This window comes from Tauraco erythrolophus, chromosome 11, assembly GCF_009769465.1.
Source record: "Tauraco erythrolophus isolate bTauEry1 chromosome 11, bTauEry1.pri, whole genome shotgun sequence".
NCBI classification, from domain to species: domain Eukaryota; kingdom Metazoa; phylum Chordata; class Aves; order Musophagiformes; family Musophagidae; genus Tauraco; species Tauraco erythrolophus.
The window spans coordinates 18,495,169-18,513,648 of NC_141475.1; the positions used below are offsets into that span (position 1 = coordinate 18,495,169).

General features: G+C 39.4%; 1 protein-coding gene across 3 annotated transcripts in view; it reads left to right on the forward strand.

Annotated features, from left to right (window-relative positions):
- Positions 1-1,540: 1,540 nt before the first annotated feature.
- The window catches only part of LRCH3 (leucine rich repeats and calponin homology domain containing 3), a 62,498-nt gene continuing 45,558 nt past the window's right edge, over positions 1,541-18,480 (forward strand). Inside the window, exon 1 of one of the 3 annotated variants that reach the window (XM_086618037.1) lies at positions 1,541-1,808. In XM_086618037.1, coding sequence (XP_086474163.1) covers positions 1,571-1,808 — 238 coding nt within the window. In that variant the 5' untranslated portion in view covers positions 1,541-1,570. The remainder of the gene's footprint in view (positions 1,809-18,480) is intronic. The other 2 variants (XM_086618034.1, XM_086618036.1) reach the window with 2 other exon arrangements.

Below are 18,480 nucleotides of genomic sequence, written 5' to 3' on the forward strand. Positions count from 1 at the left end.
GTGCATCCTTGATGCTATATAGTACTTAAACCCTTATTTTCAATGTTAAAAAATATACCTTAGCAGAGGCAAACTAAACATAACGGTGTTAAGTTTTTTTTCTTAATTACTAGTAGTAATTTTTTTTAAAAAAAAAGGTCCCACTGTTAGAATTTGAGTAGATAATGTGTTGTCAGTCATCCTGTTTCAGTGTATACATTTTCCATGTGCCAGGATGCAACAAAAAAAAAATCTTTTGCATCAACATAGATGCAAAACATTGATGCAATGCATCAAAAAATGCTAGTTTGTATTTAATGAGAAGATGCTTTACACTGTACCTTTTGGTATTTTTTGGAGAAGTTATTACATTTGATCTATTCTGAAGCTGTTAATTTTTTTTTTTTTTTAAATAAAAAGTTACAGGTTTCATACTGTCTTGTTCCTGTTATAACCACCTGAGCGGTACATTGGTTATGTGAAGTTTCTGATATCCTGCAAGGGGTTCTTAGTGATTAAATTCTTATATTCTTCAGAATGTTTAATACCACAAAGCAGCCTAATTTAAAGAGGGCTTGTGTTCGTTGCCCATCTTAATATCCTGAAAATTAAGCACTTCTTGGAGTGGCATGTTTAAGTTCACTTGCATTTAAATGTGTCAGCTATTGATGTGTTTTCAGTAGCACCGTCTAATTTAGTGGTTTGGTGTGATTATAGTACCAGATCCCTTCATCTGTCAGCCTAAGGACTGGTTTTCGTGTTGCTGTGACATGTCTTGCTAATGAGAAGTCCCTGTAATCCCAACCTTGTATTACAGGATCAGCGTGAACGCCCTGATAAACGACTGCGGGGATGTTTTTCAGCGCCGGGCTGGCCGGAGGCGTGCACAAGCAGTGGACATGCTGCTGTTAGTCGTGGTGCAGGAAAAAAAACACTGCCTGTAAATAGGTTTGATAAGGTGTTTGAGTATGGTGAGTGCCTTGGCACCCTGGCTGCCTGCAGTCTTTGTTCTTCGTTACCTGTTCCAGTCTGTACAGTGACCAGCTTTGGCGGTGTCTGGACACGCCACAGTTCCAGCTGATCTGCACTTTCCCAGAGCCGGGCTGGCGTGTATCCGGATGTTGCGAAGAGTGTGACCTTTTAAGGATCGATGATATTAAGGAAAAAAACATGAAGTGGTTGGTACTCTTCCCGCGTAGTTCAGCCACGTGCGTTATCTCCATGGTTTGGCAGTGGAACGGGGCGAGGAGCGCTCACCCAAAAGCCGACCTGTGCCGAGCCGCTGGTGTGGCATCTCACTCTGGCGGAAAAACTAGAATGTTTCTCAACTTCAGAAGGTGTATGGGCGCTACAGCCACGTTCAAGGGGAGGTGAGCCCCCTCGCCCGGCGCATCGGCCCAGCCAAGCGGGAAAACCAGACCCGAAAAGTGGATGTTTCGGGTTACTTTAACGAGGGGGAGGCTGCGCATGCGCAGTCTGCGCCCTGTCAAGGCTGGCGCATGCGTCCTCCCTGCCCGTCGCTGGGCTCCCACGCGCCTGCGCAGTGGCGCGCGAAGCCGGAGCAGCAGCGGCGGGCTGCGGCGGGGGGGAAATGGCGGCCGCGGTGCTGGCGGCGCCGGAGGGCGGCTCTGCCGTGATGCCGGCGGGGAACGCGGCGGCTTGTCCTCCGCCACCTGGTCCCTCAGGTCCGGGTTCGTGGAGCCGCTCCTTGGACCGAGCCTTAGAAGAAGCGGCGGCCAGCGGTACCCTCAGTTTGAGCGGCAGGAAGCTCCGCGACTACCCGCGGGCCAGCGCCGCCAACCACGACCTCAGCGACACCACCCAGGCCGGTGAGGGACGCAGCGTTGGGAGGGGGGCGAGGCGGCGGGGAAGGAGAGTAGGGGAAGCGCCTTGCCCTGCCCTCGCAAGCGCCGCAGGGTTGGGGGTAGCCGGTGTGACGGGACCTGGGGCTCCTCTTTAGAGAGGGCTGGGGGGGGCTGGCGGTCCTCTCCCCCCCCCCCAACGCCGCCGCGGCGTTGGGGGGGGGAGAGGACCGCCAGCCCCCCCGCTAAGAGCGAGACTGAAGTGATCAATTTGTTGTCTCTTCAGTAAATTGACTCTAGATGCATGAGAAGGAGAAACTTCCTCAGTGGGTGTTTGGGCGGTTCCCCCTTATTTCTCTTAAAAAGTACACGTGTGGGTGTAGAGGGGGATTTCTCCCCACCAGAGGCGATACTTGGGATGTTTCTCCACTCGGGCTGTTTCTCCTTCACCCTTTCGCCTCCTCCCGTCGCTCTCCGCCCTTCCTCTTCTCGGCTGAGAGGCAGGATGGAGGAGCGGTTGCAGGGTGCTCCTCCTTCCTCTGCCCGTCGTGGGTCTGGCCGATGAGATCTCTCGGTTTGCTGCCGTTTGTTTTCTTCGTCGTCTCCAGTCTAGAGGTGCTTCCCTTGTCGGAGGCTGTTTTCGAAAGAGCTATGAGGCTTTTCGCAGTACTGCTGCTAACCGATGTGGTTTTAGCCAGGCATGTTCTTGTTCTGATGTAGGTATATGTGAGTGTGTGTGTGTATACATATATATATATATATATATATACACGCACCCTTCCCATCTCTCATCTAGTGCTGAGGATAGGGGAAACTAACTTTCCAAGAAGGGCTGTCAGGTGTGCATACACTAAAGGCGACTATTTCTTGTGCCTTAATGCTTCCATTATCATCGTTTCTGACAGCCATAAGCAAGATACGAAAGGTACTGTGAATAGAATCATGTCCCGTTTCTTTTCTTCTCCTGTATTATATGGGTAAAAATATTAAGGATCTTTAAGAAATACTTTACAAGGTATAGTAAGCAGTAGGCCTGTTTTTTTTCCCTCTGCTCCTCACATATATTTACAGGAGTAGACTAAAAATGTCTACTTTCTGTATAAACACCTCGATGATAAACAAAAACACATTTGCGGAGTATGTTTATATGTTACTGTATTGAACAGAGAGATAAGACACGGAAAATTGTGAGAGTTTGTGCCGGAAGTAGATGTTTTCTTAATACAATATATATAGCAAATTTTTTGACTGTCTAGTTGTATAAATGAAGTAGCTTTAAAAGGTGTCACCCTGCCATTTGTTTGTAGCTTTGATTACTTCCCATGCAGTCATTTAGGTTTTCTCATGTTTTGTGTTTTATCTTGAGTTGTAGCTTAGAAGCTTAGAAATAAACTCCATCGCTTTTTGAAAGTTACTGAGTTTGTTAGTAAGTGTGTTGATACACTGTCCATTAAGTAATTGAAAACTGAGCCGCCTTTTAAAATTGTCTGGCTTCATACTCTGTCCTGTAACGTCCTATTTATGCACAAATCTGTCGCTAATACAAAAAAAACCCCAAACCCCAAACAAAAAAAAAACACCCAACCAAACTGTGAGACAACTGTGATTTGACTTGAACACATCTATAAATAGAAAACGCTTTATGTTAGGGTATACTTTTTTCGTTTGTTTAAAGGGTGTTCTACAAATGCAGTTGCACAATTAACGTGTAGTGGGCTAATCTGTAAGCAAATGCAGCATACACATTTGTGGGGGATTTTGGCTTTTTGTTTATAATACTATTCGTTTACTGTACTCTTAAACAATTTGTGGGAATTCTTGTTTCCACCAAGGTTCCCATCTATTGTGATGAATATTTGCATTGTAGTTGTTCAAGAAGCATTAAATGCTAATAAACAGCAGTGCATACCATACACTTTTGTGCATTTATCATCACAATGAACCTCTAGAAAAAAGCTAGAACTGTTCTTAAGTTGTAAGAAGCAAAGCTTATTGAGTGGGGGCGGGGTGGGACACATTCTGTTTAAATTCTCTGTTTTGAAGGCTGCTGTGAATAACTTCATCTTGTGTCTTTTTTTAGCATGGTCTGTTCTATGACTTTTTTGTTGTGAATAAAGCTGGGCAGTGGAGAAATATCCATGCCAGCATTTCTGACCCCTAGTTTTCAGTTGAGTGCTCAGCTACGAATTCAATCCACTTCTTTCCCCGTGTCAATTTCTTTCTGTGAAACTTCCAATTCTTTTGCATGGGAGTGGCCAGAGATAATATGGTATAATGTATATGCATGTTAGGTGTTATAAACGCTTAAAATAATCACTTCAATTAACCCCCTAGACTGTAGACTCCAAGTGCCTTCCTGCATGTTGTGCCACAAAGACTCAAAGCACGTCAGGTGGGACATGTGTATGGAGTTTCATAAAGATCATTAGAATTACTCCCAAACTATAAAACTAAAGACAAACCAATGTATATGCAAATCTCACTTCTCTTTATGTGCCAGAATAGCCAGCTCTCTAGTGTGGATCATGTTATACTGGTATAGCTCATTCCTGTTCTTGTAGTAATAAAAGTAATTGCATGTCACTGTAACTGCATCAATGCTAAAGAGGTGGGAATGAATCACATCCCTCATTAATGTAACTACACTGCTAGAAAACCAGCATCTAGCATAGCCTTGAGCCTTAACAGGATCACTGGCCTTGCCTGGAAGCTGTTGGTAACACAGATGAACCAGCAAAGCGGGTCAGTAGGAACAGGTTGTTAGAGATTAGATGCTTGATCAAGTTTAGTTGGGTGCTCTGTGCAGATTTTGAGGTTGATGATGGGTGATGGGAGAGTCCCTTTAAGTAAACATCATCCATAAGGTACATTTTAAAATGTTAAATCAAGGAGAAGATGACATTTCTTTGGATCTTTTATGGGTTCAGAGTCAACTGTAATACTAACCCTGGTACTCAAGCTGTAATAGCTTCTAGGTACCATTCTTAACCACTCACTAAACAGTCATCAGAGCTGAGTTTCTGGCAGGTGTAACTTAACTTTGGGAAAATATTTGATAAACAGTTCGTAGAATATCTCAAGTTAGAAGGGACCCATAAGGATCATGGAGTCCAACTGCCTGCTCCTCACAGGACTACCTGAAACTAAACCATATGAGCGGATCCAGTTTGCTGCATTTTTATTCTGGAAGTTAATATAATATTTCTGTTAGGCATCAGTGGAAAAATTAAGTTCCTGATTAATCATTTGCTTCAGTCACTAAACTTTTCACTCAAAAGTGAATTCTCTAGTAATGTCAGAGCCTCAGCTGCTTCTTGGCACTGCTGACTTCCGGATGGTGAAGACCCACAGGCAGCTTTCTAACCAAAACAGCGCTCACGGTTTTTCTCAGAACTGAGCAGGCAACTTCAGCAGGCGTTGAAGTATAGTGAGTTTCTGTTTGTTTGGTGCTTTGACTGGAATTAAGATCATGTAATGTAAAATCAAATTGAAGATGCTTGAGAGCTTTGGAATGCATTAGTGGGAAGGTAGATCCCCACAGCGTGTGGTGCAGAAGTCCATCTAACGTTCTTGTACATGTGGGATGGCTCATGTGCAAGAAATGCAGTGTAATAATAACTTAGATACTGAAAGTGGGGAAGGCAGCTGTTCTTTATGCTCATCTCTTACAACTTAATTGGAATTTTAGGAAGTGACTCAAGCTTACTAAGTTCATTGATGATGAAGAATGAGCAAGCTGCTTCATTAACAAAGCAAGGATGTGCTTCTTTTTCTTTCATACTCTTTCGTTTAACCTGCATTATCTAACCTCATTTTATATGCGTTGAATTACAACCCATTTGTTCGTTCCACTCTTGTTCTCGACCAGAGAACAGGAAACGGAAAGGCTATAAACCATCTGAGTTAAAGATGAAAGGAAGCACGGTTACGTTTTGCTGGTGTTAATGCAGACTCTGATGTCGTTATTTGACAGCTTTCCCAGTGGCCTAAAGCATACATTGAGCAGAAAACTTATTTGTCAAATCCTCCATGACAGTTGCAATTACCTAAACCGCTCACTGTCTCCATTTTTAAAGGAGAGGATGGGAATATGTGGGTTTATGCAATAAAAGAAATGGCTGTTTTATGGAAATCAAGTAGTACGATAATTACATGCAGCATACTATGTCTTGTTTCTGGAATATATTAGTAGTGAAAAAGGATAGCAAGACTCTGAAAAGCAAGAAAAAAAATATCTTCTACTACCTTTTGAATGACTTTGCCAATAAAGTGTCTCAATAGTTTTGTTCTTATCAGCTCTCCATAGAAACAGTAAAAATCTGAGTATAGCGTCAATAAAATTTCTATATGCTAAGTGCTTGCATGCATTTAGAAGGATTACAGTGACTGTATGAGTGTTCTGCAGTAAGAGCTCACTGGTATTTTTCTTTTCTGCCAGAAATTTAGTTGATAGTACCTGATGAAATGTAAAACATCTTGAGGAGTATAGAATGGCTCATACAACAGTGGCTGTACTTCCCAAATGTTTGTTCTTAAAGTCACAACAGCAGAATCCAAACCAGCCTAAAATTAAATAATTGTTTGAAAAAAACCTCTTTGGGTTACTGTATCATGAATGTAATTTTATTTTGATCTTTAAGATAACTTGGAAGGAAATGGAATTGTTCTTCGTTCAAGTCCCAGGCTGTCAGAGGAGTTGATACTCTTGATACACAGTGTTGATACTTAGATTATCTAAAGTTTCAGTATTAAAAATCAAAACCCGACATTTCATTAGAGTAATTCAGAGTCCTGTGCGCAGATTTGTATACTTGTCTCCTTATCAAAACCCAAACAGAAATACACTGTCCAGAAGGTCTAGTAACTGTAGGGCCGAGAAGGAAGGAGGATGGCAATTTTTCCCCAGACTTTAGATGGTAATCTAGCTTGTTCCATTCAGTTGCATTTTTTGGTATTACCTCCTACTTATGTCAGTCCCTTTATAATTTGATTACTGCTCCCTTTTATTTTCTTTCTTGTTATATTTCTGTTATTTGGAAAGTCTTGCTCTTGTGGGTGTTCTGTGCATAAATACGGGCAATTCTTAGTCTAGGCTAATAGAGCTATCGAGAGTGGTGCATTGGTAAGTTGGTAAATTGAGGTCAGTTCTCATGTTTTTTTTGTTATCCTCAAAACGTAGAGAGCAGTAGACTATTGTATTTTATAGTTCATTTTTGCCAAATGTGTTATGTTGGGTTTTGATGGGGAGCTGAGGCCTGTCGTAGCACTCAAAGGTTCTTGGCACACAGGCAGTCTGGTTGCCTGATGCTTTGTAGTGACTGGGAAGGCAGAGTCTGAGCTCGTAGTTGCTAAGCCTTGTTGCAATAAAAGCAATACGTGACATTTGGAATGCCTTTGTTTAGCAAGTTGAACTTTAGGAAAAAAAAAGTCCCACAATCAAACTTTTACTACCAAGTCAACTCTTCTAAGTGGTGTTCAGGATTGCATGTGTTTCTAGTTACTTCCTTAGTAGTCTTCTGCTTCCCTGCCTCCACCATGATCAGACTTTTTTTTTTAAATAGTGTCTTTTCTGCATACACGCTCTTAGTTATATTTTTGGAGATAACTGTAAATACATAAAAATTAAAGAGAAAGGGGATTGATAGGTGAATATATTGAGTCCTGCAGTCACATGAAGGGCAAATTAGAGTTTAGGAAAAAAGGAAATGTCTTTGTTTCTCTCATGGTGTTTCCAGCTCTCTTCTCCTGTGGCTGTACCTGTCTGTGCTTGGAGGTGGCGAATTTGTATTGGTTAAGTTTTCCCTGAAGTCAGCCGTAAACACGCAGCCTAATGGGATAAAAGTTCTGTGCTGATGCCAAAAGAGGAAGTTCTGTCTTCATCTCCTGCTGCGCAGTCAACACCAGCAATCATACTGCCTTCCCGCAAGCTGTTTCGTGCTTATCTGGCTGAAAGCTCGGCCAGTAACTGGTTGGATCAAATCTTTTGGACAGCTCGCTACGTTTTCACGTGTTTGAGTGCCAGCGAACAGAAAGGGTGGAAAGACTGAACGGGGTGATGAGAATGAGAATGAATCTGTTTTGGCAGATACGTAAGCTTAAATTGACTTGCATCAGTTGTGAAATCACACCTTAACTCTATTTTGTAACCTTTTACCACTAACCTGTTGCAAATTTGCTAATTGTTTTTCTGTAAAACAATTTGCTAGCCTTTGAGTCAGTGAGCCTGGGAGTATAGCTTATAGAGCTGAATTGCATTCAGTGAAACTTTACTGCTGACAGATTCGAATCTCATGCATTCATTTGGCAAAAATGTTATTTGATGCAAGTAATTTCAAACTGATTATATAGGTTTAGCTTTAGAATGCAGTAGATGTAATTAGTTCCTCCAGTAGAAGAAGGAGCAGTAAAGAATTAGTCACAACAGACACTGCGAGTTGTATAGCATGTGTTAAAAATAAAATTACATGATAGCTAATGAAAAGGCTATAACTCAATTCAAGGGTTCTTCTCTCTTTCATAACTAGTCAGGCTGGGATCTCATGGTTTCCAATGTGAGCCAGACAGCTTGAATGAGTTGCAGTCGTGCATTTAGCCAAAGTCGTGGGCTGTGCAGTGCGCTGGCTTCGTTACCTGCTGTATCCCCCTCTCTGAAGCGGAGGGGCGAGAACCCGTTCGTGTGACAAGTGTCTTGGCCGTTCGACTGTATCAGTGTGTTGGGCGTAAAGTGTCGCTTCAGTTCTCTGAATTCTGGGTGCTTAGAGAAGATGCAAAGGGTAAATACATTGTGGTCTTTTCTTCGTAGGAATATTTTGCGTAAGTTAGTGTTGGAAGAGGGCTTTAGTTTTTGCTTCCAAGTTCCCAAAACTGTCCTGATAGTTCTTTACTTCAGCCTCACTTAACAATTCTACGCTACAAACCGCGGCTTTCACTGGCAGAGCCCTGGAGTCTCTTTGGAGTGAGGAGAGTCTTTGTCCTTTTCTAGCTGGTAATGTTACTGATTTGAAAGTTAAAATATTTGCAGTCATAGCCTTCTCTAGATGTAGTTCAAGCACTCCAAAATGAGGATATGCCTAAAAAATCCAACTTGCTCCGCAGCCCGGGTGCTGACTCCTGGAACATACGGTTTTAAGCCATAGGCTGCTCTGTGCAGAGGGCAGTAGGATTAACGAGCATCTATTCAATTATTTTTTCCCCTCCATTGTTCAATGACCCATGTGAATTTTAGTCTTTTTATTCTGCTTATTGTGGAAACAGCTCTGAACACAAAAATGTGTTATTGTTGCCTTGGGCTTTTAGGTAGTGCTCCCTGCTATTGAAAGGGTTTCAAATACTATCTTTCAAGTAATCCCTAAGTGAAACAAGGTAATGTTACTGCATTCTGTATCTATATGGAGCTTGGAATTGTACACAGTTCGAAAGCATTTGCTGATTTGGGGTACCAAATTCAAAACACTTAGTGCCTGAACTTCTAGGCAACCAAATTACAAGTTAGTTTCTATTTTTTTAATGCAGATCTTAATAACTTCGGATGCGTTGGTGACTCCTCAGGAGTACTGGAAATCAAGCCCAACTTCTAGAAAAATGGAAATATGTGATTAATTACTGCCTTTGGAAAAATGAGTTTAAAAGATTTACTTAGTATTATGAAGGAAATATATGACATTGACAGGATGCAATCTGTTTTTCCAAAGAAACATTCACTAGCTTTCAGGTTAGCCATCCCTTTTTCTTTCTGTAATTCCCTGCTTTTTCCCTTATCTTTTTTCAGTGACAGTCTCTTGCATAAGACTGTTAATGTGATCAATCCTGATTCTTACAGTAACTTCATCTTGTCTGAAGAAATCTATTTAAACAGAAGAATCTTGGAGAGGAAGGAAAAGTATTATGTGGTGGTTAATTAAAGACCTGCGGACGGTAGAAATAAGCAATTAAAGTTACATGGGCATCTTTGATTATAGACTATACTGCCTGTGTGTTTCGTTTAGCAGTGGTACATAAGTTTTTAACTGAGTTTTCTCTGTACAAAATATCAAATTCCTTTTAAATCCAAGAAGAACATTTAGGATACAGATGAGACAAGTAGTAATTTAAACCTGCTTAATTCATTATTGCTGTATTTATAGCTATATATATTAGCTCTTAGCTCAGTCATAGCCCAAGGCTTTTACTGGTCTTTGAGCTGGTGTCATACATGCTGTTCTCTAGGAGTAGGACAGTCATTGAGCACAATAATAGCAGGACAATTAGGTGCTTGTCATTACATTGACTCCAAGCTCAGCTATGGAATAAAGGTTTTTGTAGAGGGCCACAATTGGATGTGGTTATGAGCCATAAAATATCTACTACTTCCTTTTGTTCTGCCGGCTTGCCAAGGGATTTGTGCTTAGCAGGGTAAAATTATCTTTGGAACTCATCTATGATCATTTGAGCTGTAAAGGTGTTGCAAAATATTCAAGTATTATATATTGCATGGTTCTCTTCTGCCATGCAAATCATATCCCATCATTCAGGGGTGCCTGTGTGTCAGAAGATTGTTATAATCACTGTTAGACATCATAGTGTCAGAAGGAAAGCCTAGAAGCTTTGCTGTTGATACCCTTCACTGATGATTAAATGTTAGCTCCTCATTCTAAGCATGGTGAAGGAAATTTTCATGGAGAATACTACCCCCACACATCCCCATAACTGATACTGTTCAGTCTGTCTTGTAGTTCCTGTTCTCCTTGAAAACATTTTTTATATCAACTTTTTGAATTTAATTTCCAATTTAAAGATGCTGTCATATAATTTATCATGAGGCATTATTTAACTGCAAATTTCTTACTATGAATGACTTATGTATTATTTTTCTTATTTTTTTAAGATACTCACAATTTTTATCCCTGCTGGTTTTCAGTTTTCTTTGATGAAAAAAAGAGCATTAACTTGTAATTTGAAATAAGAGGTATAAGATTTTGATTTATTTTGTTCGTGTGCAAATACACAGCAGCTATTTAAAATCTTCCTGAAGTATGACATCTTTCTTCCTCTCGGCTGATTGATATGGTGAATGTTAGCAAATGGTGTTGAGTGAGAGATTTATTCTCTCTTCATGTAGAGTAAGAAGGAGGCTAGTTTTCTATTCAAAAACATTCTTTTTAGTCTGTTACTGTTTACCTGAAGGCTTATTTATGCTACCAGAAATATACTTTTAAGAGTATTAAAGTGCTTATTAAAAAACAAAACCAACCAAACAAAAACACTAAAAAGAAACCCAAACAAAACAAAACCCACCACATCTTAATATGAAGATAAAGTCATAGTGTTTCTCTGACGTGGCTTATTATAATTTGAATAATTAACTTTTTCCCAGGGCTATCCTTTAAGATACCAAGAATGTGAGAGGTTACAAAAACACACATGTATTGAAATTGTTTTGAGAACTTTATTGGTTGTGATGTGCCTTGTTTTTTACGGATTTAACTTTCAATGCTTATTCCATATCATCACATTCATCACCAGTTCAAGCGTGCAGATGGTTATGATCGTGTTGAATAAATATGAAAAATTAATAAAGAGCATGGTACAAACTACTTGCATCCTAGATCTGAAACTTATATTTTGGTTTTGAGGATGCTTTTGTGGGTACAAACACCTATACAATACCTTGTTCTCTAAAAATTTGTTCTTTCAGGTATTGAAAATACCTTGACAGTACTACATTACAGGTTGCGAAGCTTGGTTGGTCATCTTGCTTTTTTGAAAAGAGCTTTTTTGTTACTTCATGCAAGAATCTCTTTGAGTTCATAGAATTTCATCTAGACTGATAAATACTAATAAAATACTAATAAAACAAATATTTGAACATGGCTTTCCTCACCAGAAATCTCAGTTCCTTATGAAACTAACAAACTTCATATCTTGAGTTTAGCTTTTTCTACACTGTAATGTTCTGTTCAGATTCCTGTTAGGAACAGGTAAGAGTTGTGTTTACTGCAGTTGGTTAAGGAGTGTGCAGCACTTTGAGGAGGTAAGGCACGCCTGAAGTGGTACTTTTTTCCCCCACATACTTCTACTGTGCATGATTTGGGTGTGAATTGTGTAACTGAGTAATACAGGTGTAATCTTTTAAACATGTGCCATCTCTGCTTTCACAAATACGTGCTGAAATTAGAAATGCATCTATCAATCTGTTAAATTCTTTGTGTCAATGTTATTGCAGTATAATTTCTGTTCCCAGTCCCTGTAGTGCTGCTTTGGAAAGTGGTCAAGAAATAAGTCTGTAGAAGTTCCATTTTAATAACATGTTATCAGTTTGAGACTAGACTGTTTAAATAGCTTTTCACATTAAGGTAAACCTAAAATAGTATCCAGTTCATATTCTTTTTTCTTAAAACACAGTTTTGCTCTTTGGGTATGTAAACAAAAGGCAAAAATACATACTTTCATCAATAGTGCAATTGTTGGTACAATGTTGCCAGATTAGCAGTATTTAAATGGAAAAATAGTTTTACAGATTTGATAACCACTATTATTATTTCTATCTAATTAGATTTTCAGACAGAAACATGATTTTTTAAAAAATTTTTTAAACCTGACTATATCCTTCTCATATGATGCAGTTCTTTTCAACCCTTGACATGTTAAATCAGTAATAAATGGAAATATGAGCTATTTTTTAGAAGCATGCATTGCAGGCTGTATGAGCAGATTCTGGGATAACTTGAATGAGGTGTTCTCTCCTCTGTTTTGGGGAAGGAGTTTCCTCTTCTAATGAATGAGTACAACGTATGTCTCTGGGGCTTTCTCAGCGCAGTAATGAGAAACATGTCTGATAACCTGGCAATTGCTGGGGATTACAAAAGCAAACAAAAGCACCGGAGTAGAGTCATGAGGATTTCTCTTTGCTCCTGCATGGCACTGATGTGGTGCAGTGCAGGAGGCAGAGAGGATCTGTCTGTGGGCTGGCATGGCGACCACTTCACTCTTGGAGAAGCAGTTTATGCTTCTATTTTTCTCAACTAGGGTATATTTCAGTCTACTGAACACTGGTGTCTGGTTTTTATCATATAAAATAAACAATGCTTCTTAGATTTGCCTATTCTATCTCCATTCTCTGGTTTTGACCTTAAAGGAATCCTTCTACCACTGTGTTTTGCATCTTGTTGCATCTTGCTTTCTCTAATATGTGTGGTACATCTTGCTTCCTTGCTGTTTGCACAGTGATGTATGCTTGTGTCAGAGGCATTTGTAGAAGAACTTGTTTGCTGTATTGTTGTACTTCTCAGACGAAGTCATGCAATTTTAAAGCTAGAAAACGCGGTTTGTGCCCCACGAAGAGAGGAGGAAAAAAGAAATTGTAAGCCATCGATCTTATTTGAGGGACTGGAGTTTAATTTCATTTTAAGTTTTATATTGCACACAGACTAAATTTGTTGAACGAGTTTTTTTATGTCTTTGTATTTTATTTCCATGTCACTTGATTTTAAACCATATTACTACATTATGTAATCATGTAATTTCCTAAAATCACATGTCGTCCAGGGATGACAGTGCTTAGGAGGAACTGGGGATGTTAACAGTTGTAAAGCTGGAGACATCCTTCTTGATAAGCAAAAATAGTTTGTGGTGTTCTGGAGATCTTGATTCGTAAGACAGAGTCAGCCTGCCTCTGAACAGGTAGCATCTCCTGTGATGCGAGAGCAGGTTAATGAACAGGAGTTTAACACGTGTGCGTGCACATTAAATTGTAAATGTAACTAATTTTGCTTCACACCTGTAGCATCAGTATAGCTTCACTGTAATAAACTTTATTTCACTCCAGCTGTTCAAGAGCTTTCTTCTTGTTACTTTCCACATGACAACTTTTCCATGTGGCTCTTGTGACAGAAGAGTCATTTCTGTTGTATTGCTCATGTTAACTTTTTCAGGGGATGTCAAACTCCTGTGGCAAATTTTCATTTACCAAATTTTTGATCAGTTTATGGCATCTTGTCTTATGATCGCCGCTGTCTTACTCTGCAGTGCTCTGTTTCTTTTGTGTAGTATTTCTTGTCACGATTGTAACAGCTGTTTCTTCTTTGCCTGTAGTTGCAGTTTAATAGAGGTGGGAAATTCTTTTTTTAAAGAATGTTAAATATTATCAGGTGAAATATAAACTAAAATGGTTTTATTTTCAAATATTTTTTGTGGTGAGACTTTTCACAAGTTTCTCATTCTTGCTTTATAGTAGCCTCAAGAGTTTTATTTTACTCCTATTAGAAGTATAGATGCATTTCTGTGCTTCTTGTGATCTTGGGATAGATTTTCTTCATTGTCTTGTACTTACAGTAATGAGATCAGTATTACTTTCAGGGCAAGAGAAATATTCAGTACTGTCACTATTGTTAGGTCTTTATCATCATTTTTCTTCTTAGATAAACTTCAAATATCCTGCTTGACTCACATTTTCCTACCCTTGCTGCTTTCTTTTTGCTGATCACTTCCATATTTATACTGAAGTTAAATTAATCTTTTAATGCTGTGCTATTTTTGTAATGTCTTCTAAAAATTGCCTATCAGGGCCAATTATTTCTAATGTATGACCTTCCCATTTTGCTGTGTGTGATTCATTATCTCGTTCTTTGCTATTCAGTGAAAATCGAATTTGTAGTTTCAGGACTCTCAAGCTGTCCAGTACCCTTTCTGCACCAAAGCCCTTCTCTCCTATCTCCCCACTCCTCTGTGCAGATTCTGAAAGTGGTTAAAGCTGAATTATTCCTGTTAAGTCTCTTGATTAAAATCCAGGGAGTGATTGTGGCAGTGGGACTATTTTCTGTGGTTTGGGGTTGGATTTGTTTGGGATTTTTTTTTTTGTGGTGCTGGAACTACTAGCCTATGTGCTTTTTCACCTACATTGAAGACTGCTGTCCCTCTTTTTACCGAAGCCTATTATCTTAGAGAGGTTTTGGGGAAGATAAATGGATTGAATAAATATTAAACATATGTTTTTAACAGTGCTCATAATTTTTAATAGGAAAAAATAACAAATGAATCCAGAGGTTTGCACATGGTCTTACAGTCTGGCAATAGTTCTAGCTCAATTTTCAAAGGTGTTTTTTATGTCTTTTGCTTTAAAATTATTTTTTTTTTTTAACTGATTTGTTTAGTTGGGCAATTCCTTCTGTACCTGAAGAAACTTTATCTGGAGGGTTGGGGGGGTGAGTTCATTTACTGCACACTTCCCCTCACTGCCAACTCTGTGAAGCACTCTTGTAAAATGAAACCCTGCTCTGCTGGAACACAGTCAAATATTTCATAAGCAGTGGGCAGAAGGCAGGGTGTCGTGTTGCTGAGGAGCAGTAGCATGCTTTCGTACGCTTTGAGTGTCATGCTTGTGTCCGTGTGTTAGCATGTAGGAAGCAGTTTCTCTGTAGCTTTGAGGTTTTCCCGTTTGGATTTTTTACACATTCACGAATGAACACTTTTTAAAATAAGGTTTTAATCTATGTAGAGTTCTAAAAATACTAGCAGTTAAAATTGCCGTTATGAAATGGAATAATGGAGATCTCTGGAAGTGGAATTCTCATCATCGGCACACAGCTTTTCTTCTGTGGCTCGGTGTTTGTCAAGAATTCTTCTAGCAAAGCAAAAAGCTTGCTTTCTGCTTTTTCTCCTGCTCCATGCAGTTTGTACTGAGCCAGTATAGACAGAGTTGTCACATGCACAAAACTGATGTTTCTCAGAAGGACCTGGAGGGATAGAGCCAACCAGCCAAAAACTTTCAAAGTGGCTACTGCAGTTTGAGATTAATTTCCATCATGACCTCTTAAGAGCAATGTTTACTGTTAAACTTTGACTTAAGCATTTTCCTGAACAGCGACGGGTTTGATTTGATTTTGAAAAAAAAAAAATCTATTTTCAGTTGTAGTCAGATCAGTTTGGATTTTAGTTTGTGTGTTTGCTGCCAGGGATTCATAATGTTTAGGTTTTTGTGAAAAGATGTGTACAATTCACCTCAAATATTAATTTGAGAATGTAACAATCATTTTGATAGCCTTGCTACTAGTTTTTAGCAAGCACTTTTAAAAAAGTGAAGATATATGAAATTGTGACCGCCAGTTCTGTAGTCCTTGATCCCTGCTAATGTCTGTATGGTGTGTTTTTGACTGAAGGTGACATTTATGGTTTCCAGATTCAAAATTTATTTCATATTATGAACATATGTTTTGGCAATTGCTGTCATTTATCTCCTCATTTGGCTGTTCTTGCAGTTTGATATGGGATATTTTCCATACATATCCTATACTGTTGTTTTATTTCTTGACACTAAAATGGCTTGTACTGCACAGATGACTTGGTAAGTCTCCAGCTCTTTTTCTAGAATTCTGGCAATAATCGTCTTATTGAAAATTGCAACTCTGCTTGTGTGAAGTGTAACAGACTTTTTTTGTTAGGGATGATGTCAGCACGAGAGATGGCCTCAAGGAGTCATTAAAAGAACATAGGACTTTTGACTGTTGGACTTTAGTGACTTTTCTCCTCAATAAAATCCCATCCTGCTGAAGACAGATTAGCGTCTGCAGTGGTATGAGACGTATTTGATGACCTTGCTGCATAGCCTGATAAAGCTGTATCTAAGTGCCATAAATATGGAGGCACTCTATTAAGAGCTTCAGAGAAATGCAGTAATAACAGGCATAAAATTTTATAGAAATGCTCGCCTTTCTCTAAAAGTAATTGGCCTTTTTATGTGAAATTACTCACTTTGCTTTTTTTAGGGCCTTTGAATTTTCAGTTCTGGTTTGAGCTGGTTTGTTTCTAATTCTTCACTTAAGACATTCTGAAATGTATTCACAGCTAAAACTTTTTTCTTTCTGATCTGTCCATCTATTGCTGACTTTAATATATCATTTTACTTAAACTGTCTGTGGAAAGATAGGGAGTAAGGTAACATATTTTGAACTGATTAAATATATAGGGAGAACATGCAAAACTAAGTGATACTAGGTAAATTGCAGCTGATGTGAAAGTCCTTGTAGATGGAGAATTTTATGTACGATATGAAGATGAATAAAAGTCATTGCTAGCATTTCTAAAACAAGTAGATAAATGGTGAAAACGTGAAGTCTTTGTTGGTTGCATTTTATGTTTCCAGCCTTCCTGACTGATCTATTCCTGCCTTTATTCCATTTCAGGTCTCCTTGCCCAAGTTACGGTTTAGTCGCAGAGCCATTGGATTTACTGAAAATAAGAGATTTTTCACTGATACAGATGAAAGCCAGGGCAATGCTTTAAGCAAAGTGACAGTAAAATGCCATCTTCCGCATTGATAGTCTCTTGTAGCTATGAACTGGTGGTTTAACAATGTACTAGGTGTGCTTGAGTACTTAAACTGGTTGTGGGAACGCCAGCTTGGGCAGCATAAATGTATTTAAAAGGCACAGTGCTACCTTACAGGGGTTTTCTAGCCTGGCTCAGTGCTGCCTAGGAGATCTCAATACTTTCTGTGAGCAGTGTCATTACTCGTCATTGTACGCTGTCTGCAGTATGGTTTGTATTAACCGGTGGTATTGCTTTATCCATGTTATCTGACCTTCCCTTCCCTCTCCTTTTCTGAGTAGTGGAAGGTGTCCCTGCCCATGGCGGGAGGGTTGGAACTAGATGATGTTTAAGGTCCCTTCCAAGCCAAACCATTCTATGATAATAATTGAAAGTTGACTATGGATTTTATACTATAGACTGTGGTATCTAGCCTAGTGTTTTAGAGCCTAATCATGAAATGGAGGAACTAATATATATTTTTTCTTTTTTCTTCCCTGTCCTTTTTGTGAAGAGAACTATTATGTGCAGTATAGTTTCCTGGCAAGAGTCTTTTCTATTTTATGTAATTTCTTGTGTGCAGTACCTTATATACATACTTCATGCTATAAGTTTTCCGTGTAAAAATGGAAAGTTGAAAGAAATGGAATTGAAGAAGATGATGATATGTGTGCAGACCTCGAAGTCCTGTGAGTGCTTACTGGCCAGTCTCTGGACTGTGGGGAAAAACGTGTTCCTTTAAACTTAGAGAAGTAAGGAAGTGAAAAGTTGCCATAGAACACACAGCCTTCTCTCCTCTCTTAGTGAGCAAATGTCTTCCCATTCCAGCACCAGCTCAGCCCTCTGTTCTGGAGGTGGCAGCTTGCACTGTGTCCTGTACTGAAGTGTATTTTTGAGTACAGCTCACTGTGATGCAAGGACAAGTTTTATAATGACAATAGCAAGCTTTTAAATTAGAAACAAGATTAAAAGTAGGTGTTATTAAGTGACTTGACTTTTAGATTCAGCATTCCAACTGGAGCCTGCAAAAGAATGTCTTCAACTGAAGTTTAATGAAGCTTGAGTATAGTTTCAGGAGACGCTGTCACAGCAGTTGAAGAGGGTTTGCCACATTCATTCCTGTGTCTGTGCAGCAGTTCATCTCTCCTCTGCACTGCAAACCGGATCACTAAGAACAAGTTGCTCTAAGTGATGAAGTGACAGCCAGGTTAGTTCTGCCTCTGTGAAAGTGAGTAGTTATATTCAAGTCTTGAGTGGTCAGTTGTCTTGGAAGTATTCATGGGAAAGTGAAGAGATGTAAAAGGAACTGAGGAATTGTTTCCAGATCGGGGAAGAGTGTCTGTAAAAGGGAGGTATGTCTTTGCTTAATAGTATGAGACAAGACCAGCACAAGCCTATGGGAAGCAAAAATAGTGGAAAG